Source organism: Scleropages formosus, chromosome 12 (assembly GCF_900964775.1).
Source record: "Scleropages formosus chromosome 12, fSclFor1.1, whole genome shotgun sequence".
NCBI classification, from domain to species: domain Eukaryota; kingdom Metazoa; phylum Chordata; class Actinopteri; order Osteoglossiformes; family Osteoglossidae; genus Scleropages; species Scleropages formosus.
In genome coordinates, this window is record NC_041817.1 from 13,250,600 (window position 1) to 13,276,061 (window position 25,462).

Below are 25,462 nucleotides of genomic sequence, written 5' to 3' on the forward strand. Positions count from 1 at the left end.
GTTTGTTTTTCCACTCTAATCCTATTTCTTGTCAATATTGACACCACTACTGTGCACTGGAACCAGCAGCCTGTCCCTCTGCTGGTTGTCTAACCCAAAGGTATACTGGTTACACATGTACCAAATTAATTTTATTTTTGAAGGTTAATAAAAAATATTCTAAAATCTTACATCCTTTCTCAGTTTACTGTTTCTGTCTTTATGTTGATGTTACCCAGCACATCGATTAAACAAAATTCTTATACCCTATAAAAGCAAAATTTAAATGCAAGTAACTTGATACTTGAACAGTGTCTTCTGATATTTTAACTTACTTTTACTGAAGTAGATTTTTGAATGATTGATTTTTTTAATTAGAGTGCTTTGTTATTTTTTACTACTCCACCCACAACTGATAAAGGTTCAAGTAGGGGCAAACTATGTTGTGTTAAGCTTTTTTAAGTCAAATATATAAAGGAACGTAACATATACAAATATAGAAAGGATGCTCCATTAAGAGACGGGAAAAGTAGAGTTCTATAAGTGACTGTGTCAGTTATGAATAAACAATAACTGTTGTTCTTAATATTTCTATCAGGTAGGCTTCATATTAAAACTAGGAAATCATCAATTACTAACTATTGCAGCTGGCTCATAGATTTTTACTATATATACAATATAAAAGATGTTGTTTCCATGCCTGATAATGATGCTATCAGTGTCAGGGACCATAGGATTTTGTGTGCACACACACACACTCACTGCCACAGGTAACCTCTGGAAGGATTATACAACGAAGAAAGAAGTAACTTAGAATCACATGTCTGCAACTATTCTGTCTTTCCCCTAATGTAATGCACAAATTGTATTTCTCTGAGATGTACGTCGCTCTGGAGAAAAGCGTCTGCTAAATGAATAAATGTAAATGTAACTACTGTAAGATTGTGTGCTCAAGACTTACTGGAAATTACTAGGTTCATCATTGATTATTACTACATGGAACAAAATAAGACATTTATGGAACATGTAAAATAATACATTACTTAAAAATCAGTGTAACAAAATTTTCTGCATTGGTTTTCAGTGAATGGATATGAAAAATCTGTATTTTGAAACTGAAATGATAAAAACATACAAATGTAATGGACACAGATTAAAAAGAGTGTACTGTATTTTTCTTGCCTTTGATAGCAATCGCTACATTTCCGTAAACAAAAGTCAAAATTTATCACATTGAAACAAAATAAATCATAACTAGCTATTATGCTTCCCTTTGAAATCAGAGCAGTTCAGAATTTAAAATATAGTTAAAACACACCACAGGCAAGCAGCACTAGCTGAACTGAACACACCACTACAAAAATGTACAACTATTCTTCAGCCAGTACAGATCCAAAACAATGTTCTTATAATGGCATCACCATGAGAAAGTTAGCATTAACTGTTCACATCAAAATACTAAAACACAATTCTCTGCTATTTTGTACAGTGTGACCTGACTGCTTTCTTGTAACACCAAAAACCAATGCCATTTCTCTTATTTCCTTGGCAATGCAGCAAAATCTATACATCTGATCAACTAAATCATAGCCCCAATTGTAGAAGTCAGACTGTTATTTACCTTTGTGTAACAGGCTTTACCACCCATTGCTGTAGTAAAGAACAATGCATTTTAAATGTGTTTTATAGATACAAAAAATGGGCCATTTAGCAAACTGACAAAACCATAGTTTTCCCACAATTTTTATGAATTTGAACATATCCAATTCATTTCTCACTCTTGGCTGTACTATACTGCAGTGACACAGGTTAATAAAATTTGTTTTTTTTTAAAAAAAAAACTTTATCCAAGGACACAACTGACCTTTTTCCCTGCTTCCTCCAATTTATTTATATTCATAAAACAGAAGGAAGCTGATATGTGGTCCTCTGACTCTGAGCCTTGTCAACTTTGCCTTCTTTTCAGCTTCAACTTTCCAATTTTGATGAGTCAGCTGACCCCATATGGAAAAGCTGAGTGCTCACCAGATACATTCATCAAAAGTAAATCCCAATTTCCTCATATATTAGTTGGAGTCACATGTAGAGAGCACCTAAGAGGGATATTTTTCCAAATGGGTGCCACCTGATGAATAACAATCCAGATCTGGACAGCAATCTGAGCTGGGTATCTCTTAGGTGACTGAGTCGTTAAGGAGGTCAACCTATATAGTTTCATCACCATAAATTTCTTGTTAGACTTTCACATTTGAAATTATGTCCTAACGATTGAGAAGATATTTAGCTGATGATATAATCCATTGAAAGAATCAAGGCTTATTTGTTAGGGGAATAGCCAGGCACCATTACTTCTTATTGGAACAAACGTAGAAAAAAAAGTGACTGAAATCAGCATGACAGCCTCAGACTCAGAACAGACTTCCTAGTCTTCAAGATCACTTAAGGTATATGAATATCTTTCTTCATTACCAGCCATTGTATAACTGTCTAGTTTTTCAGGTATGGAATTCACAAAAAAGGATTTTTTGCAATGTCAAGGTAATAGAGAGATTGGCATTGATCTTGCAAGACATTGCATAAGGCAGTCCATCTGCACAATACGTGAGTCTAATGCAAAATTACAAAACATCAAAAATTTTCCTGCTTGTCATGCAATACATATTTTGACAAGAGTAAGAAGATAAGAATACAAGCTACGTCTTACATTGCTTGTGAATACAGTACAACTAGTACAAGCTCGCTCTGTATTTTCTCTAGATATAATCTGGCACAAATTAACGATGGGTACCAACATCTCTACCGTGACTTTGCTCCACCCAGCTGGATGCAGATTTAGCGGTAAACCTGCAATGTTTTCAGTTACTTTGTGTCATAAAATTGGTGTCCACCATCCAGTCATTTGTTTGTCTTTGAAATGCACACAACGAATGAAACTGTTGAATAGTATATTGAAATTTCAAATAGAACACCAATCAATCCAGGATTTAAAAACAGGACTGGCTCTTAGGGTTACAAATTATACATTTTTAGGATTATAAACTTTTGAAGGTGCTATTTTTTTCCTTCTTCAATGTATTTATTTTAAATTGCACGTGCTTCATTTTTTCACAATTTTGATTGTGGCGAAGTTATCGCGACCTGTGTTTACCCGTGCAGCCGATAGATGGCAGTAAAGTCCACGAAAACAGAACAGAGTGGCGGGACGTCGGTGTCAATACCCGGATGCTGTGGAACGGAAAGAATAGGCAAGCTTTGTTGCTATATTTTTTTAAAGATCTTATTTTCATTCAAATGCAGCATATAGGTCTTCGCAGGGAATAATGGACATACTGTAGCCAGGGGCACCATGTCCAAAAGATTACTCAATGAATTTGGAGCCAATACCACCCCTGAAGAATTATGTTCTGTGCACACATCTGTTTGATTTTGTTCTTCTCCTACCTCTCTGGCAATGATCAGGCACTACATTTCTGCAAGACTGACGATAAAAACATTCTTGGCACTAAAATGTTCTTTGAAAAGATTTACAACTACTGTAGAATGTTGTAAGGGCATAAGAGTGCACACTTCAATTCGGCAGCAAAAATAGGAATCTGTGTTGAGTAACAATTAAAACACGTTTCTCTACTCTCCATAGCTGTAGATGAAGATACAGTGCAGGATTCAGACAGATGTGAAGCATCCGTTCCATCACCCAGACATTTTGGTTTTAGACTGTTACGGAAATCAGGTAATCGGTAACGTTATCAGCAGACCTCACCCACCTTTTAACCTTTTACATATTTGTATCCGTCTCGCAACGGTGAAGTGAGGTGTTACAGGATTACAAAATTAAAATGTTTGGTTCTCCATAATTAATCAATCATCTTATATTTTCCCAAAATGGTGAGTTAATCACTAAAACGCCAAAAAGTCTTTTCTCGTGAGAAAATGTTGTATCTGTTCTTTATGCAAATATTGCTTCTTGTTCTGAAATGGCACAACTGAGGTCAAGTAATGTTCATGTCCATATTTTCCAGTGTATTTATGGCAATTCAGAAACAACTGACACCCCATCCCGCATCGAGCCTGACAGATGTTACCGGTGCTGAAGACACAAACTGAAGCTGTTCCCACCATGTGTTCATGGCTCTTTGGTACTGAGAACTATCCAGGATTGAGCCCACTGTCATGCCAGTGTCCAGAGATGAGGCCTCTAAACAGAATCACCTCATTCCAAGAAACAATATCACTTAGTATCACTCTTACTTGTAGTCTTAGTTGTTTGCAGTCCATAGCCATTTCTGTTTTTGAATGGTTTTTATGTGATGGCACTCTTCTGTATTCAGATATCATCAGTTCCATAATTTCTTCTGGGATTTTTCAGAATTAAGCTACACTCTGTGTATAAACAAACACCAGAATGGCATGTATTATACCGCTGAAAAACAACCCATACATTCAAAACATGAAAGAATGGAAAAGTATCCAAAAGACCTGTCTTCATGCTAACATGAAATCTGACATTTCAGAAGACTGTGCAGTTAATTTGTATTAGTTTGGTCAAATTTTAGCCTTTTATTCTAATGACTGAAAGAAAAAGAGACAGCCCGGTGGGTCCAAGTACTCAACAAAATAAGATGTACTGTATATGGTTCTATCTGGTGAACAATCAATAAAACATACAGAATAAATTTAATTTTTTGAAGATGAAACTCCTCTGAAAAACAGCCCAGTGGACCTGCTCCAGAAAAAAGTAGTAGAAAAGTGGACACTTTGGAGACTTTGACAGAGAGCTGACAGACCAGGTCAGGCATTAAATAAGCTCCAAAATTTTCCTGGTTGTTTGTTCCTCTTCATCGAGGTAAGGGTTTGTGGACAAGGGGTCTGCAGTGCTCTTACTCTACTGAACCAGGATGGAGGCTCAAGGTTGGGGGGTCCAAGCAGGTTGGAGAATAATTGATGTGGGGCTCTTTGATCCAGAGCAGTGGTGCACCATTCTTGCCTTCCTGGCTTCTGCTGAGGCTTCGGGCCTTGTAACGCACCAACAGAACAGTCATAAGGAGGATGCCAAAAATTGGGAAAGGATAAAAGAATACAAAGTAAAAGAGGGAGTCAATGGAGCAGACAACAGATTGGAGTGTAGACACTGCAAACAAAGAAGAAACAAGAGAAGAAGACACCACCGTTTATTATTTACAGTGTTATTAAATAGGCAAAAGGTAACTTATTACAAATAATAATTGTTGGATGAATGTTTAAACTGGGGTGTGTAAAGTCTTACCCTGCTCAAGCACATTGACTACAGTGACTCCAGAGTTGTTTGTGGCCAAACGGTACCAGACATTCCTGGGATTGAGCAGCCACTCCTCCACATGGCAATAGTAGTTCCCGCTGTCCGCAGGCCGAACCCTTTGGATGGTCAGGCTGTAGTGGTCAGAGGTTGTCCTCTCAAACTGTAAACGCGAGTCCAGCTCAAGAGCCTCGGCGGGACTGCAGTTTTCATTTCCAAAGATGGCATCATGCCCGATGGAGAATACGCAGTCTGCCTCGGCTTCCTCCCCCTGGGCAGACCGAACCACATACCAGGATACGGAGAAGTGCGAGTCCTTCGTTGACTGGGACAAGATGCTACAACCCAACCGAATGGACCCCGTCTCTTCTACTGTAATGTTTGACTCAGTCTCCTCCACTTGAAGATGAATCTCTGGCAATTAAAAAAAAAAAACACATGGTCAGATCAATAGAGATGTGTTGAGTTGTTCTCCTGCAGTGAGCTCTTCTCCTTTTCACTAGGCCTTGATGTTTCTCCTGTTATTTTAAACTATTGCCTATTGCACATGTGGGATGTGGGGATTAAGATTTTACCGTACACAGAGAAAGATGGGTACACAGTGTTTTGAACTGAGTTTTACAGATCTGTGGATCTGTAGGACTCACAGTTTTCCGTTTTCCATGTTTATTCTTCAATTCTATTCAAAGACGTTAAATATCAGCAGTTGCATGAATATGCAATCCAAAGAAATGCTTCATTTTGAAACGCATTTCAAAGGCTAATTATAATCACTAACTATGGTGTTATTGAGAGGTTAAGCTTACAAAGCAAGAGAAACAAGTATTGCTGAAGCTCCTTCTCACTGTTGTTTTTGAGTCCATACCTGGCTGTCTCACCACCACCTTGGTGAATCCAGAAGACTCCTTGGCCAGCTGGTACCAAGCACCATAAGGATCCAGCAACCATTCTTCCACCACGCAGAAGTAGGTCCCAGTGTCGCTGGTTTCAGCTCGGTGGATAGTTAACGTGTAGAGCTGAGGAGAGAGGCGCTCAGATTGCACACGGCTCTTAAGGCGTTCTTCCTCTGCATAGGTGCCATACTCAAAAGCTGAATTGTGATTCATCTTCAGCAGTAGCTCAGGTGCAGTGCTGGGTTCACCACTTTTGCGGGCATACCACAAGACTGTGTGTTGGGAATCTGAGCTGGTTTGGGACGTAATGGAACAGTTGACCCACACACGGCTGTTCTCCACGAACCACAAACTCTGGTTTGACTGCTGGACCCGGAGCTTGCTCACTGCAACACAGAAGTTGAACAGAGAGAGAGGAGGCTTAGGCAAATTCTAGTTGGGTTTGGTATTCAATGCTGGCTTGCTAGTCCTGCAATAAAGACAGAGAGGTGCAGAAGAAGATTTCCGAAGTACTCTTCAATATTCAGTGTGCAAAAATAGGAAGGGTTGGGAGAGAAAGGATCACTCATACTCTTTTTAACTGTTGAATGTCTTTCCCCTCATCATCTAGTCTTCTACCACTCTTCTGACTTTCTTTTGCCTTTTCAAGACTCATCTCTTCATTCGGTAACTGTCAAAACATCTTGGCTGTAGTACTCATTGATCTCTCTCATACTGCCTCACTGTGTTCTCAACCCTAGTTTTCTTCTAATAGCTTTTGGTCTTGTTACTTATATTTTGGTTCTTGCCTCAGTTTGTAACAGCTTTTCATTTAATTATGACAGTTGTGCCTGAGGTTGATCCTGTGTAAGTTGTACCACAGTCTTTCATGCTGGAACATAATCATATGATTCTTAACTAACCTTTTAAGTTCTTGTGTGCTGTACTAATCAAACCTTCTAAGCTGCCTTGGATAAAGATGTTAAACAAATTGACAAATGAATAATGAAACCCCCAACTATTTTAAGATGTACACCTAAACTCAGTTCTTTCTTTTATTTCCCTACCTTTGCTATCCTCTTGCCACTAATTGTCTCCCCCTTGATCCAAGTCTCTCTTTCCATGTGAGGTTTTGGGAGTGTTTCACAGACAGGAAGACTGATTGATCCCTGATCCCTGGAGCCAGTTGCCAATACAGCGAAGAGAAAGCCTTAATGATGGTAGACAGCACCGTCCTGTCTAGGGGGAACTGGGAACTTCCCATTGCTCTGGCAACCGGCAACATGCTGCTATCAATTACTAGGGAGCTTTCCTGCTGCCTGGGGCATGACAGATGGTCTGGGCTCTGAGACCTGTCACTGCCAGGGCCCATTTATGTTAAAAACCCTTAGTACAACCTCTGAGTTTGAGGAAAGCATGTCATTAGTGAACCAGCTTCCCACATTATAGAAGAATGGAGAAGAGAGGGAGAAGACTACACTGATATTATGCACACATCATAATAACTGATTTAAGTGGCATTTCTTTTTGTGTATGTTTTTCATGCTAAAGGTGAAAGTCTTAGATTATTCACAAAAAGCTGTTAAAGATTTCACCACTTGCTGAGAAATACATAAAATCTTTGCACAAAGATAACATTTTACTGGGGTTTTAACAAGAGCCTGCTAAATTTCATATTAACTATATACTTTGCTAAATGTGAATGTAAATGTCCACAAAAGGACTGAATTGCACACTTGTTCCAGTTATTTACTAGTTTGACCCTTCTGGATTTCATGATTTGCGATATAGGATTAGAACTGTCCCCAGATTTCCATTTCATTTTTGCAAGATACTTTTATCGCTTTTCATCCAGCGAGCTGGCGTGTTTTTTTCAGAAATGCATAACAGATGTAACAGGAAAACAACAGGAAGAAAAGTTCTGAACAATCAGTCACGAGGAAGAACGGTGACATGGCAACTAATGAGGACTGATGTTCTAGGAGGGGCCTTAATGATGTGCAGCTAAGAAGCTTTACCTACAACATAATATCCAACTACACACATGGGTACAACTATAAAAATGGTTTTGGATAAGTATCGCAAACAAATACAAAAAATGAACTTTTTTCTTTGTATGCTTTTCTCAGGGTGAAATGCACACAGATACAAACTCCTGGCCAGGACAAGCGATTTCATACAGTGTGTGTGTGTGTGTGTGTGTGTGTGTGTGTGTGTGTGTGTGAGTGAGTTTTTACCTTTTTCATCTGTGAGGCTAAGTACATTATTAATGGACACTGCAAAGTGACTGGGCATTAACACCCAGGACCTTTAGAGTACAAGGAGATGGAGCTAACCACCACACAACCTGCTGCACTCTTTCTTTATGAACTGTATCTGTGTTTTAAAGGGAATAGTCTGAAGGGATAGGAGCCAAAACAACAATTGCTATAGCTGGCTGCTCAGAGTGACTCACTGATTATTGACACTTTGGTTTGCAGCTCAGTTTTAAAAAAAGATTCAGAGGGAAGCCGACGCATGTACATGAGTGTTACAGCAAATATGATATGATTATGTAAACATCTGTTTTCCTTATAATAGCAGAGGCACAAAGAAAGAAATCTGCAATTTTTACCCAGATATATTACACTCCTAAATCCTTGTTAATCTGCCGTCCTGGCAGGTCCTTTATGCTCGATGCTGAGGTTATTACTGCATATATTACATCATGTACTGTAAGAGAGAGACTACTTTGCGTGGGGAGAAAAATGAGAGGGGGTTGTGTATTGTTTTGTTCCCCCGTTTCTCGTTTTTTTTTCCCTTCCAGTTTTTATGGTGCTTCAAAGAGATCTGGGGTAATGTAGCTACTTGCACTTATTAAATTCTTGAGGAAAAATTATGAAATGGTGATATCAAAAAACTGTGACACAACTATTGTTGTTGAGACAATTGAAATTCAGCTGCTTTAAAAAAATAACCCCACAATAACAAACAATGCTTGGAATGAAATTACCCTCTCGGTAAACATAGGTGTCACGAGAACACATTTATGCACACTGCTTGAGGGAATATGCGCTGTGGGCGCAGACATTTTGGAAAATTTCAATTTAGCATCGAGATTCTGAGGAGTGCTCCAAATCCTTTTCAGAATGGTCTTTTGTAACATTCACATGATACACCGAAAGTGTTCGCACTCACACGGAAGGAGATAAATGAGTGCTTGGCTCGAGATGCCAGGATAATGCCCTAAGCTAATTAAACAACAAGCTATACGCAGTTTTTTTTCCTTCAGTGAGTCTGCAAAAATTAGTTAGTTCAGAGAGGTTAAACTGATAATGTGGGTGGCTTCATTTTGGAAGTCTTGGTCCAAATCCTTATATGAGCCTTACCAAGAATATGAAAAGCTAGTCAGAGCCTCCACTTGAGTAACTGGGTATGGATTGGTATTCCTTTGTGCAGACCAAGGTTTTCACTCCAGGCAATGCAAGAAAAACAAACTGCAGGAGTTTGGTAACTTCCACACTCACACATGGTATACTTGGGAGGATGTTGCAATTTGTAATTGCTCGAGTTAAAAAATAATAAGGACAATCATTCTGTGCGCGTGTGTGTGTGTGTGCAGGTAGCAAGAGGCTGTGCTTTAGTAAGTAGTAATTTCCCTACCTTTAAGTCTACAGTCCTGTATCGTGCCATGACATTGGTGGAAAAGGACATTGAAATTTATATCCTGCCAGTAAAAGAAATTCTGCTAAATGAAACTGGGCTGCATTTGACCAATGTGAATTATTGCGAATAGAATGACTACCTTTTGTACAGAAAGGTGTTACTCCTGGCTGGCGTACAACTGTAACTGCTAGACTATGTGTGGTACAGCCATACAAATGTGGCTGCTCAAAGCTGAGTAAAGGCTGTTCAGTAAAGGTGACTTTTGAAATTATTAGCTCAGGTTTATTACAGCAACTGCCTTCAGTGTTTAGCCCCTATTTTGGGCTTAGAGTTACCTTAGAGCCATCCTGATCTAGTGCTCTTCAGTGTAACCTGGCCTCCCCTTGTTCCCCTGGTCAAGTTCTGCCAGTAATGATCAATTTAAGAATCCCCCCCGTTATCTTGACTGTTGCAAACACACACACACACACACTGGCTGAAGCCGCTTGTCCCAAGTGGGGTCGCGGCGAGCCGGAGCCTAAGCCAGCAGTGCAGGGTATGGTGCTGGAGGGGAAGGGGACACACCCAGAATGGGACGGCAGTCTGTCACAAGGCACCCAACTGGGACTCGAACCCCAGACCCATGAGAGAGCAGGACCCAGCCAAACCCACTGTGCCACCGCACCCCTCTGTTACAAACATATAAGTTGTAAATTTGCCTGGGAATACAGTGTGCAAAAATCCCTGAGAGAGAAAGAATTTCAAGACTGTGGGGAACGGTGTAATGTGACCCGCACTTTCTGGAATGTATATGCCTCCTAGGTGGTGCTGTGTACTGGACACATCAGAACAGAGTGGCCTGAAGATGCAGAAAAGATTGAGGAAAGAAATTAAATACCTGCAATAGGAAAAAAAATGTTGAGGTAAGAACCTGGGGCAGATGATAGCATAGTGATTAGAGCTATCGCCTTGTAATCTTAAAGTCCCTAGTTCATACTTTTTCTCCTGGTGTAGTAACCTCGAGCAAGAAACAAAGCGCCAAATAACGATACCCTAGGTAAATCACAGTAAACTTACTTGGGTAACACAGAACGTTGCCTTAAAGGTTATCAATCTGCTTTTTTTTTTAGTAAAATTTTTTCAGGTACAGTATTTTTTGGCATTCCTGCATATTGAGAAATCATTACAGAAACCAGAGTCCATAATCCCTTTCTGTATATTAATAATATGCAATATTTACCATACTGCATGTTCCATTTATCCCTGAAATGTAAGGGTGTACTGCGTAAGAATGTCTTTATTATGAAAGCGATACTTTCGGTTGTCTTCAGAATGTTTTGTAGCTTATGGTGTTTCAACACCACTTTTTTTTCTAGAAATAGAGCTCTACTCTTTGTCAAGATGAAGTTACAATACCCAGGCCACTTTTCCACTGTTGCTCATGGGATGATTTTTCGAGACAACAGGGCCGTCTGTGGAGCTGCTGATACGACTAGAAACAAGGATCAAAGTCTGGTGCCAGCACCTTGTTCATCCATTCTTATTAAATACATGTGGGCACAGAGTGCTTTCTCCTGCTGGCAGAAACTCGGCGCAATATACAGCATGTTATTGCAAGAAATCCCCAATTCTGCTTCGCTTCACTCATTGTCTTTGGATTAGTACCTAGAGAGATTCTTCACTCCCTTGTTACAGTAATAGCATACCCACAGCTTATGTGTTTAACCTCCAGCCCCTCTGTGTGGTCTGTCTTTATATACCCACGGAGGCTCGCTTTACACCCACTCAGATACCCTCCCTTTTAACAACCAATCCCAAACACAAAAAAGTATGATCTGGTGCCCTTTAAAACTGCAAATAGATGCTACAGTTTTCTTTTTTAAATTTTAGAAGTCCAACACACAGCAAAAAATCCAAATATCAGTAAATATCTTTTACAACAATGAAATCGACTGCAGCGTAGATAAAGTGTGCCCTGGGTTCTCTCTTACTGTAGACAGGACTGTTGAGCAAAGTACTTATGGTAAAATTGCTCCAGTAAAATTACCTAGCTGTATGAATGGGTCAATAATTTTAAGTAGATGAACGGCGTAAGATGCTTTGGAGAGAGGTGTCAACTAAATGAACATAACAGATTTAATAATGGCGACATTTGGATTGCAGTAAGTAAAACATTGCACGGCAAAACAAAGGCATTTTTTGTTTAACAATTTTCTACACATTAACTTGTAGAGGCATTACCAGTGTACTTCACAGAGACCCAGCAGAACTTTTTAAACTGCTGACATTAATGCCAAGTTTCACAAAGAATTAGCCTTTGCACGTGGTTCTTTATGACAAGCTGCTGTTTCAAAATAGTTTGTAAAAATTATTTTTCACACCTTTTATCTTAATTGCAATATTATTCATTCAAAGCATTTATGTACAGCAGCATACAGTGATATAATTACATGGTTTTTCTTCAAACTGAATCCTAGAAAAACCAATGCGATCATCAATAAATGCTCAGCTGGGTCTTTAACTGAGAAAGTTTATGGACTTTATGAACTAGCTTTTTAACTAAATTTTACATAAAGTATGACTTGGTCTCTCCAGAACTAGATACCTCTCAAGTACAACTTTACAGAATATGTGTGCCTGGGTGTGATGACTGACCACTGGCACGGACCGGGTCAGCGATTGAGAGAAATTTACAAACTCCATCTAATTTTTCCATAATGACCTCCACCTCAAGTGAGGGATATTGAAGGCTCATCATCTCCCCGCTGAGCCCCATTAGTAAACCTCACCAAAACATGACTTTCAGTGACAATTACTCTTCTGATAGCATGGTGAGAGGATAATGAAGAACAGCAAAAACGTTCTCTGACTGGCACACAGGAAATTGTTCCATACCATTAAAAGATTTACTTACTGATCACTGCGAATTAAAACACAATGGTCATTATTGGGTTCTTTTAATGTTTCTGACATCCTTTTGCTATCAGTCTGATATCTTCTACTAGTAAAATTAAATCCCAACCAAAAATCGCAAGTCTTGTTTTACCCCCTTTTCCCCATTTCTGAACTCTAGACTTATCAAAAGCATGATTAGAAAATACGATCAATAAAGCATTCAAGCAAACCAGAGTCTCTCAGTGTGCACACCTAACAGTTATTCTTCAGCGCCAAATGTCAAACCATAAAGTGATACCATTCATAATTAAAAAACTGTAGGTTTTCTGTGCGTATTGGACTTACCTGGTTTAAACACGTTGATGCCAAGCAAATTTGAGGAACGGTTCGCTATTTTGGTCCAAGTGCTGTCGTAGTTCTTTCTCCACAGTTCCGCTTTGCACTGAAAGGTCCCGGACTCATGCTGTCCTGCTCGGCTCACGCCGAGTTTGAAGTTGGTATTTGTGGCAGACTTTTCAATGGTAGCGCGGGTTCCAAGGCTCAGTGGCTGGTCACCCCACTGCAGCGCTGCATCGTGGGTGAAGGTGACCAGGTCACGAAACTCTCCATTGGCGCCATCAGATGGCTGGAAGCGCCAGGTTACTGTAACAGGGATGCGTGGGTTGTAGCGAGGCTTTACGATGCACTGCAGGTCAAAGGAGTCGCCGTAAGTGATGCTCGGTGTCCGTGAGGATGCCGATACAAAGAACGACGATTCTGGAAGATTGGGGAGACATGGCGAGAGCAAAGAGTACTCAGCACTCACGAAGAGTTGAGTTATCCGAAAGAGTATTTAGCCAGATGGACAATAGAAAATACATAAAACCCAAGATCTGCTCTGAAAGCAGAAGCATTAAATGCTCGAATTACTCATCAATTTATAGAAGACGTTTCACCTAGCTCTACATGTAGACAACTCCTTAGATAAACTTTAATGAAGGAGATAATGTGTGGACAAAAAAAAAAAAAAAAAACAGCTTTAGGAATTATTTAAAATAATAAACTGTAAAATTAGAAGTAAGATTCAGTTTCTTGTGTACTAACTTACAAATGTTCACAAATTCTCAAATGTGATACATATAAAAGATATATAATACTGACCTGTGAAATCAGCTGTAACAAGACTTCTACTTCACCTGACCCGTACAATCAAATTCTAGCTACCCAGAATAGTGTAGAGATAATATTCCTTGTGTAAAAGAAGCAAGTGTGAGTAAGAAAAAAGGATATTGTAAACATATTGAGTGAAATAAGACAAACCTGCAGCTTCATCGGTCTCCAAAAAAGACTGAAGCTGCAGACTAACTGGCGTAAACTAATCCCTGTGAATGAAACTCGTACCTTTGTATAGTCCCGAGAGGGATTAGGGTTAAAATAAGCAATATGATGAATTATAAAAGTTAAATATGCAATATAATAATTAATTAATAAGGGCACTGGCACAGTGGCGTTTACACCTCACAGCTCTTGTACTATGGGATGAAATCTGAGGTTCATATTCAGATGTACAGATTGTACATTTCTGTACATTTCTTCTAGGTACCTGGGTCTGCCAAAGGCATGTGATTCAGGTGAACTGATGAAACTAAATTGCCCTTCAAGGAATATAAACTAATTGTGACTGTGTCAGTGTGTGTGCGCCCTTTAACGGCCTTGTCCCATCCAGGCCTTATTCTGTATTGATGATCCTACAGATCCTGGGACTGACTCCAGCTCACCATGACTGTATTAGAAACTGTTTCTGCAATCACTTTTTAAATCAACTTAATGATCCATCCACCCACTGCGATTGAATCATTACGATTATTTAAAGTGTTATCCAGGTATGACACAATACAATACAAAGGAATGTTTCTGAAGTGTCCACATAGTGTCAACATGTTTTCTGGTAAGAACTATAATGTTAACTTTAAAATTTTCATTTGGATTTAGGGTGGATCACAGTATAATTCTATTCAGATTTTGCTCAGTAAAATCAAGGATGGGTTGTAGATACAATTGTGAAGATGGTAAGTATTTCTGTGGTCCCGAGGACAGTTGTTTCCTTTCCTTCCTTGAGCTGATGTTGCCTAGTTTTGGATTGTCAATTGCTGATTTAAAAAAAATAAAAAAAATAAAAAACAAGGTATGGTCTCCTGAAATAAAGTTTGTAAGTTAAGTGACAGCTATCCACAGCGATGCATACAAAAAAAAAAAAAAAAAATGAAGGCAAAGACAAATGAAATCATGTACTTCGTACCAACAGACAAGCCAAGTTGGAAATTTTGAGCCATTTTAAACTCTCCTTAATCCAAGCTTACCAACTGTTTTGATGGTGATGGACCTGGAAGCTGATTTTTCTCCAATATTCTCCCAAGTATAGTTATACATCTGGATCCACTCTGTGGCTACACACTTGTACTGGCCCTCATCACTGGGCAAGGAGTTGTACATGTAGAGTATGAAGGTGTCGGTGCGAAGCCGCTCTGCACGGATTTCTCCATAACTGCTGCGTTCACGGTAGGACGGACCAGGCTTCACCATCCCTTCACGGTTCACAGATGCCAGTTCTTGTGGTGCCAGGGACCCCTTGCCCGTCCACTGCCATAAAACTGACACACTGCTGGCCTTGTCTGATAGGGCCCTTAGAGAACAGGTCAGCTGAACTGGCTCTCCTTCCAGCACCTCTGTTGAGTTACTGGCCAAGAAAACAGTCATGTTGCTTCCTGACACGAGAGCAAGAAGAGAGATTAAATAATAATTCAAGAAGAATAGAGTATGTGGCATGCACTGAATACGAATATATCAATGGAAAAACAGGAATGAAGTTGAAAAGTGTTACATAGGAATTGCAAGAATTATCTCATGAACAGGTGAACTACAACGCATAAAAACTTTTAACACAGATCAATAAATTGCATGCGTGATAACATGCAGGAGGGGATTACACGATACGTGAGACTGTATTTAGAGTAAAACACTGGTACAGTACAAAAGAGAATCAACAGCAGAGATTTTGGGAGACATCTGGAGATGATGTAGTGTGATAAATGTGATGGTTCAAGGGCACAATGTCATATATTTGCAGCTCAGCCCAGGTTGAAGAACAATGGAGACAGTAAAGAATTTTCAAAACTTGCCTTTTGCCTTTTTAGCCATTATTTGTTATTTGAATCACCACCTTTTATTAAGCTTCAGTGACAATTCAATATTTCTCCCATGCTGACCCAACAGGGCACGGTATCTTAACATTCTACCAAATGGATGTTTGAGAACATTTTAATGCTACTTGACAAAATAATGAAATAAATTTAATGCATGAAAACAAAAATTTGCTTTTAGCTTACATCTGCCATTTTCCACATTATACAGTACTTGAGTTTTCAGGTTGAGCGATTCACATTTGACCAACAGTGGATTGAGGCAACAGGAGGCTCTGTCACCTTCTGATGGCACAAGAAGAAGCTCTACTACTCACTTATTGGCTGGACAGAGATCTGGACATTACGGGACCTCTTGGTTCGATCGACAAAATCTCCAGACGGCGTTTTTTCCCTCTCTGTGACCCTGCAGATGTATTTCCCTGCATCGTGTTGTCGAAGGTGCTGCAGCTTCAGCAGAAAGACAGAGGGGCTTTCCTTGCGGATGGTCATCTGCCCCGAGGCTTCACGTTCCACATAGTTGCTACCCAACACGGGCACTGCACTGGGTCCCACAACAGCCACAGGTGAGCTGCTGAACACCCATGACACCGAGAAGTATCTATCCAAGATGTTCTGGGCATCAAGAGTGCAGCGAAGCTCGAAGGGCTCCCCTACTGTGTAGGCCCGACGCTCTGTGGTCACCTGAATGCTGAAGTCCTTATCTGTGGGGAGAAGACATGTGTCTCTTAGAGCAAGTTTCTAGAGCTCCCTAGTATATCTAATGGAACTCAGAAGACTGGCAACAAGACGGAACAACTTAAACTAAATGACGCTCTTTGACTTCAGCTGCAAAGGGGAAGGTCTAGTCACACTGGAAGACGATAACACCAATACGGTGTGGAGCATCAGTTCTGACTGCAAGTTAAAATGTTCTTATTTTGTGACTCACAAGGCTAATCATCTAGAAATCTAATAATCTAACAGAAAGGAAGTAATTGAATTGCTTTCCCACTCCAGTAACGACATACTGCGCAAGGTGACATCATGTACTATCTGGCGTGTCATACAGTGGAAGCTTTGCATCCTTTGTTTTCTTTTTTTTTTTAATTTTTTTTTGTCTTAAATTTGGGGGTGTCTGGCCCTCTTACATAGCAAGTCCTCAAACTAATATATATTTTGTTGTTTGGATTGTTTTTACATTTGGTGTATCTCTTGTCCCTGACATCCGGCATTTTTTCTAATAAAGTTAAACATGTACGGTAAAAATCTAAAGTGTAAATGCCTTAGTGTAAACACAGGAATTTATTTATGTGAAATTAATTAGCAAATTACCCCACAACTGTCCTACACCCCCAGAAACTGCTGCAGAAGGGCTGGAAAAACACGTGAAGCTCAAACTTGCTCACTACACACCTAGTTTCCAACAGCTGTTCTCATACTTTTGATTGGTACTGTATACATTCTCTGTGTTGTGTTCATACATTGTTAACATGTACCAAACAATGAGGATAACTGTCACTTTTTTTTTCTATTTCATTACTCAGTTTAGCTTTTCTTAGAGAAAACCCTTCTCCAGTGTGGAGCTCTGCATGCTCCTCTCACATCATACGCTTTCTTGCTTCACTGGCTGTGTTCTGCAATTAATTATTTTTACTTTTTAGAGTACCACAGAATATATTCACACTTAACATAAATGTTCTAAAATAAATCATTCTGCTTTCCAGAGACAAAACATAATGATGAAATTAAAAAGTAATGTCTGCATAATCTTGTTGACTGGACTTCAATTTAAACCTTGAGGAAAAAAAAGCCATATTTATACTTATAATTTCCACATCACACAGTTTGGTTTTTCTGCATGCCGGGATCAAATTGTTGTTTCATTTTTTTATTGTGTTGAAGAAATATCCCCTGGCTGCAATTAGGACGGCTTAAAATTCCTTCCTCAGAATTCATTAATCTACAAAATGCGCCTTTACTTGAGAAAACAAATGATTAGCAGAACAAAGTATTTTGTGCCACATGGTGCTGTTCTAATTGTGCGGTGCAATTAAAGTGTGCATAAATGATGAAACATCTGGACTTTGAGACAAACTGTGGCATAACTTTGAATGTGAAAGGACTGGACGACTCACGGATGCGGTGATGCTGGCTTGCTTCCAGTCTGCTGGTGTCTTTCACAGATAAGTGCACTTCATACAACGTAGGCACATGCGAAGCGTACGGACAGGGAATGCAGAACAGTTCTTCCATTGTTCTGGTTTAATTACTTTAAAGTATGCTATTTTTAAGCAGATCACAGAGCTCAGTTTGAATTCAAAGTAGAACTGTTAAACTGGCTAATCACAAAAATCAAGCCCCTGTGATGCTTTAAAAAATAAATTATGGGAAATGACACTATTTCTCCTTTATTTTTGTGCTTTGCCTGAAGCATGCATGTAAAAAAAACTCCTCATGTGACACAAATTATGAGGAAAATGATCATTAATTAATGTAGAGATATCCGAATAGAAATGCTTCTCTGGCAGAGGCAGTAATGCGCACACAGGCAGAGAGTAAAATAGGATTGATTAGAAAGCTAGCTGAGACATATATGTATCCTTATGTATCTGGCAACAGTTTTGTGTTGACTATAATTTGAAATAAAAATATTTGAATTAGTAAGAAGTACACTGAAAATTATTGATACTGATTTTTCTTACATGAGCAAAAGCTGCAGCCAATGTACCAATAATTACTCAGGGTGCACTTACTGTATGTCTCAGTAATAAAAGGCAATTAGGGTTTTCTTCTTCTGTTTGACATCTGAATTACTCATTTGCTTGTAGGATTACTCATCTGAATGAGAAGGTAATTGTTATGTTTCAACATGACAGCAGTTTTCTACAAAAACTCCTATTCAATTCCAGTTTTTGACCAATTTGTCCGATAAACTGTTAAATGATTTACTCTCTCTACAATCCAACTGCAACTTCTTTATTATCTCTACTGTGTCTCTCCACGGTACTAGTTTGACTCTTCATCATGGCAATGTTATAATCACAAATAATCACAAATACTAGATCTGTACTAGAGCTGTAAACAGTATAAAAGACAGCTGAATTTAGGTGGTCCCACACCCATTTATTCATTCAGCAGGCAAAAACAGGTTAAGTTCTTTGACAAAATAAGTAAGGAATAAAATATGATTTTTTTTTTTTTTTTTAAATATTTTTGAGAACATTTGTATTTTTAGAATTTCAACAATACAGGGAGCCAATGTTTATGGAAACTGGCTAAAGGGATTCCCTTTGTCTGATTGACTTCAAAATTGTTTGATGGCTAAAGATGACTCGGAAGAAAACCTACTCAAGGATGTGTATTAAGATAAGTAAAAAGTTGGGCAAAAATATGAAATAAGCAAAATGCTCTGTTTATTTTTTACTGATATTGCCAGTGTAGTATGTATAAAATTTTATGAGAATTAATAATTCCACTGTATGTATAGTAATATACACATTTCAGTATTTTTCAAAAACTACATCAGCTTGTTTTCATGCAAAGAAAAAAAAAAAAAAAGTACAACTTCATTCTTCATATTATTACCTTCCCAGCTGGTGGTTTCTTTTCCTCAATAGTGCGAAAAGTCCTTCAGTTGTATATCCATAAGTAAAAAAAGAACTTAATGCTTTGCACAATAACATTAATAAAGAGGTTGCAATAAACCTCTAAGGTTGAAACTATGACTACATTATCACTACGACAAAATGGTCACAGAAAAGGAAATTAGGGGATAGGAAATAACTTGAGTTAATTAGTTATTTTGCATCGTCCTACTGAAATTCAAACATCTGACAGAAAGGGAGAGACTAGTGGTGGGGGGGAGTAAAGTGTGGGAATTATAGTTCTGTTCATGAATTCATCCCTTTCTTGGCTTGGCCATGAATTGGTAATGAGTGTAGCTGAACATCAATTACTTCATAATCAAAAGGTACCAAGATTAATGAAGGCCTCCTATAAGTTATAATGGTATAGGATGCTCCTTAAATTCCAACACGTATAGGGTGAGTACTGCGTAAACGCAATGAGGCCACAGATGGGCTGTGTTTAAATAAAAAGGAATAAAACACAATGGCTTTTGACATGAAAAAGCGCACTGCTCACACATATGAATAATAAAAGAACAGGTCTAAGAAAATAAGACACAGTACTGCTTCAAAAGTATTCTTTAGATATTGTGTTGAGCAAAAAACCCCCAATATGAAATTCACACTGAAAGAATTGATACAAAGCCTTTTCAAAAGATGTGCTGCCCTTTCCATCGCCGCTTGCTGGTAAGGTCAGCAAAGCAAACAGTCTGCTGAAGGGCGATTACCCAAAAAAAAAAAAAAAAAAAAAAAAAAAGTGTTCAGAACACTGCACCCAGGGAACAACATAGCCCTCTCATTCTAGTGGTGGAAATTCTTTTAAATCTTTATAAACTACCATGGTACTATAGCCTTGCAGAGAATAATAAGAGAAGATGAGAGCTGTGATCTGTGAAAGGAATAATGAAATAATGTGTCAGTTTTGGTAAAAGCAGGACTCATATCCATGTCCAGAGCTTATAGAATATAATAGAATATTATTATATTATAGAAAATAACAGAGCTTTTATATTTTTGTTTGTTGACTCTTTGAGACAGACACACCAACAGTGGCAAAAGTCAGAAAGACTTTGAAACCAAAACCCCCATATTCTTCCATATAGAAATTCTAGAACACGTTTTTTCCTTTTTTCAAGAAAAGAAAAAAAAAAAAAATCCATGATGTGACATTGTAGACTGTTTGACAAAAATCTATTTTTATGCAATCTCTTTTATGTTACCGCACCAATGCTAAGATATAATATTCACTGCAGCATGCGTCTGTTTATCCGGGCGTATGACAGCTTTTAGTCCAAATCCAATTTTTTGTCACTATAACATTGAATAATTTACAACATATCAACACAATGAACAGCAGACTAGAGATTTAGCTGCACCCTGATGAGTTTGCTCTTCGCAAATACACACGAGCAGAAACTCACTACAGGTTCAACACAACTCTTCTGAAAAATCAGAAATAACGCTGGCCATATTTCATCCATTCACCCTTCAGCAGCGCTGAAATATACATAAGCAGTTAAAACCCAACATCTGATGATCCCCACAGAGCCTGTGTGTGACTACGTGAATTTGCATTGTAACAGATGGCCACGACTGTAACACACCCTCAAGATTGTGTTTTGGCTGCATGTAGAAATTTCCTTAAGGAAGATCATCCTGTTCAGACATGGAATGAGCTAACCAAAGAGACTCGCAGTCTGCGTGATTACTAGATAATGATCTTCAACTATTAAAAATTATGACATAATAATTTTGACACTGACAATATCGTGAGGAAATAAAGGTTGCTTTCTTAATAGACTTTTCGAGCATTTCACAAAACCAAAATTTACCTGCGTGCTGGACTTTTAGGCTGGTCTTTTCCGACTGCTTCCGAGTCATGGGGTACCAAGACTGGTCGGGGTCTTGGATCCACTCGGCCGCCTCGCAGTAGAGCAGGCCTTGGTCTGCTGGCAGCAACCTGTAGATGGTCATCCTGTAGGCTGTACTGCTGGTCTTATCTAGGCGCACGTCTCCGGAGGCGAATCGCTGCTTGTAGGGCCCGCCTGCGTGAAGCACAAAATCCCTGGAGAGGGTGACCATGTCCTGGGGAGGTATGCTGTGGTCTGGGGAGCGGAGGAACCATCCCACAGAGAGATGGCTGTGCTGGTAAGTTTGCCTGGTCACCTCACAGGTCAGCTGTAGCATGTCACCCTCCACCTTGTTCAGGCTCTGTGCCACCGATGTCACGCTCAGGGTGTCAGGAATGACTGCAACGAGACAGGATTCGGATCATCAGTTTTCCCGAAATTTTGCTTGCAAAGACCTGACGTCTAAGCAGCAAAGTTCAGACAAAAGTGACACGAAGAAGAATTCACAGAGCAATCACGGGAACCAAGAGAACACGATCCTTGCTCTGAAATGTGATGTCTCCACAAATCAAGATTTTTGGGGAATCTTCCCGCAATACAAGGTACATTGCTTAAATAGCAAAATGTGAAAAATATACCCGCGTGTGAATACTTTCTTTCACACGGCGCTAGAACTACTGAAAGCACTGTAACTACTACCTTGGCAGAACAGGGAAAATTTTTTTACAAATTTAGAGCATCTATATGAAGGGCTGACAAGTGTTTTAATTAAGATTATATCCTGGCAGACAGTGTTCTGTGCCCGTCAGTTTAACTGTCATATTGTCAGTTTGCATCAGCAGCCTCTCAGTTTCGGGGTGTTGAAGACCATATAAAATTGCTCTGAGAAAAGTGTCTTTTCAAGTCACTCTTGCTATGCTGCCAACACACTCCGCAAGCCGGACCACACAAAACTTGTTCAACTGTCAAACTGAAATTCAGCAAGTTTTACTTGCGTAACCATAAACTGCACGGTAGGGTGTGTGCTCGGTGTTGTCAAAAGTACAGCAGTACATGATTTCAGGCCTTCTAGGAAAATATTGTCGGGTTTCTAAAAAATTAATACTAGAGCCGGAGAGCTGGTGGCATTCTTGCGAAAGATCAAGATTTGCTCTGGCCCTTGTTCTTCTCTGGGATAGGGAAGCACCCAGTCTTCTGAATAAAGCGGAAATTTGACATTGATGTACTGCAAGGCCTGGGACTACAGTCTGTACTAACAACACGACCAACTTGTGTATGGGGAAAACACTAACCTATAATTGCCAGTATCTCTGAAGCTTTGTGCAAAGCAGCAGGGTGGCACGGTGGCACAGTGAGTAGCGCTGCTGTCTCATAGGGCCTGGGTAGTGCGAGAGAACATGGGTTTGATCCCTGCTCAGTCTGTGTGGAGTTTGCATGTTCTCCCTGTGTCTGTGTGGGTTTCCCCTGGGTGCTCTGGTTTCCTCCCACAGTCCAAAGACATGCTGTTCAGGTTCCCCTTAGTGTGTGAGTGACAGATAGAGTGTGTTCCACTGATGTGTGGATGAGTGACCCATAGTAAGTAGCATATCTAGCAGCGTAAGTCACCTTGGTGAATAAGGTGTGTGGGCTAGTAACACTAAATAGTATCCATTGTAAGTTGCTTTGGAGAAAAGCGTCTAATAAATAAATTTAAGTAGTCTGTTCTTTAGTTGCCAATTTGGACTGCACAGTCATTTTCTTAGAGCAACGTCTAATGGGTTCAAAATCTAAATCCCATCAGTTCTCAGTCTTGGCCCTGATGTGGTGTGAAGAACTCCCTCTATCCCTTTGCCGAACTCTTGAATCCCCGTCAGCATTCAAGAAGGGTCTCAAAACTCTTCTTTTTCAGACTCATTTGTGAGCCACGATCCAGAAACCTGTGTAAGTTAGCCGCTCACCACCCTACGTTCGACGGTTTTCCTATTCGTCACTTTTCCAGCAGCTGCTGGAATATGTGCTTCATAGCAATGGCTCTATTGAACAAACAAGCAGTGCTTCAATAATCGTGTGTATGTACCTAAGCCCTCTGTTGTGGATATTCTTTCGTTTACTCTGAGCTAGTAAAACATCTGCTAAATGCATAAATGTTAATGACGCAAATGTAAACATTGTACAAACAGCAGTACCGATTCCCATCAACCCAGAGAAAGGAAGAAAATGTGACTGAATCAATTGCTTACGTTTCAAGTGCTCCTTTTACAGGATTTTACAATCTTCCATTTAGCCAAATGACCAAGGAACACGTTCTATTAAAGAAATTCAAGCGAAGAGCTCACGTAAAAGTACTCAGCAGGATAACTGCACAAGGCTGGTAGTACGGTCCGTGAGAATCATACAGATGATTAGACCAGTTTGTAGCCCAGATTTTTAATAGGAAAGAAGGACACTGCCAAATAATAATGCCTCAAACCAAATCTGCTGCACGGCTGCCAGTGCGGTCAGATGCATTTTTTTTTTCCCCCAGTTTTGGTCCAAATGTGTCACTGAATAATATGAATACAACCAACTCCATACTACCTTTGTTGAAATTAGAACTATAAACCAGTTCGCCGTTCCTGCAAATATCTGTCCTGGAAGTTTCATATCTGCCATTTGGCATTTTAATATGGAGATTCTATTTGTTCCTCTCGATGACAGACAAGACAGTGGAGGTGCAATATGGCATTGATTCTACCTGGCATCACTCCACTGTCAGTCACTAGCTCTCTCCCACCTTCACACACACACACACACACACACACACACACACACACACACAGCTATTGCACTGACTGTGTGCCAGAACTAACACACACACACACACACACACACACACACACACATTTTCAGAACCGCTTGTCCCTTACGGGGTCACGGGGAACCGGAGCCTACCCGGCAACACAGGGCGTAAGGCCGGAGGGGGAAGGGGACACACCCAGGACGGGACGCCAGTCCGCCGCAAGGCACCCCAAGCGGGACTTGAACCCCAGACCCACCGGAGAGCAGGACTGCGGTCCAACCCACTGCGCCACTGCACCCCCGCCAGAACTAACAGAGCTAGGAATTATAACTGTACCCAAATTGAAATTTCTTTCAAACCCCTGACTGAAGACCAAACCCAGGACAATAATACACACAAGTCAAGTGTGTTATTCACTGTGCCTTGAGCCAATGGTCAAACTGCTGGTAGATTCAGAAGATGAATAAAATATGAATCAAAGTACAGAATGAGGATACGTTCCAACCAAAATGAAACACAAGTGCAGAACTTCTTGGTGGGCCACACAGGACATTACTGCACAATTAATATTTCACAACTTTATGATGACACCTCGCTTGCTGTCAAAAAGAATCACTGGCATCATCATGTGTGACAATAATTATTGCACAGTACCCTCTTACAGTAAACACCACTTGTTATAAAACTGGTCAGCGAACAGACCATATGGACCACACTTTAACCAGACCTCATTTACATTTCTTCATTTAGCTGATGCTTTTCTCCAAAGTGACTTGGTGTTAAGATGCTTACAATTATTTACCCATTTATACAGCGGGGTAATTTTACTGGAGCAATTTTAGGATAAGTACCCTGCTCAAGGGTACTACAGCTGGAGGTGAGATTAAAGCCTGTGACCTTGGGGTCCAAAATCAGCAGCTCTATCCACTACACTACTGACTTCCCATTTAATGCACAGTTCTAAAATGGTGTTGCACAGAATCCACAGAAGACATGATATGGAGAACCTGCAAAGACAATTAACTGATCTCATTAATTCAAATGAAACATTACTTTTACATCTGATTATAAAACATGAAATGTGTAATGGAAAATGTATAGAGAAATAACTGAGCACATAGTGCCACCATGACTATTACAAAGCACGTTTGGACGAATACAGCATCTTAAACTGGGGGACATGATTTAAGTGAATTCACAGTTAACAGGTTTAAACAGGTCTGCAATGGATTTGCATTTCAAAACAGTCAAGTGAAAGTACAGTACATTTTACTGCTATACTGAGTCAGATCTTGTGAGTCAAAATCAATATAGCGGTAAAACCCCCCTGTATTGAGCTAAAGACCTGTTACGGGAGCTAAAGGATACCTCTGTTCCTATATCATTAGATAAAATTTTATTATGCAGAATCCCGTTCTCTGTGGG

The 25,462-nt window shown here is 39.7% G+C and overlaps 1 protein-coding gene across 4 annotated transcripts in view; it reads right to left on the reverse strand.

Annotated features, from left to right (window-relative positions):
• Positions 1-1,152: 1,152 nt before the first annotated feature.
• Positions 1,153-25,462, reverse strand: part of LOC108938623 (immunoglobulin superfamily member 3-like) — a 70,839-nt gene continuing 46,529 nt past the window's right edge. For all 4 annotated transcript variants that reach the window (XM_018759390.2, XM_018759398.2, XM_018759418.2 and 1 more), the window contains 7 exons: positions 21,262-21,678; positions 16,139-16,525; positions 14,982-15,386; positions 12,988-13,398; positions 6,117-6,530; positions 5,243-5,665; positions 1,153-5,107 (listed from right to left, as the gene is read on the reverse strand). In XM_018759390.2, the coding sequence (XP_018614906.1) occupies positions 4,857-5,107; positions 5,243-5,665; positions 6,117-6,530; positions 12,988-13,398; positions 14,982-15,386; positions 16,139-16,525; positions 21,262-21,678 (2,708 nt within the window). In that variant the 3' untranslated portion in view covers positions 1,153-4,856. The remainder of the gene's footprint in view (positions 5,108-5,242; positions 5,666-6,116; positions 6,531-12,987; positions 13,399-14,981; positions 15,387-16,138; positions 16,526-21,261; positions 21,679-25,462) is intronic.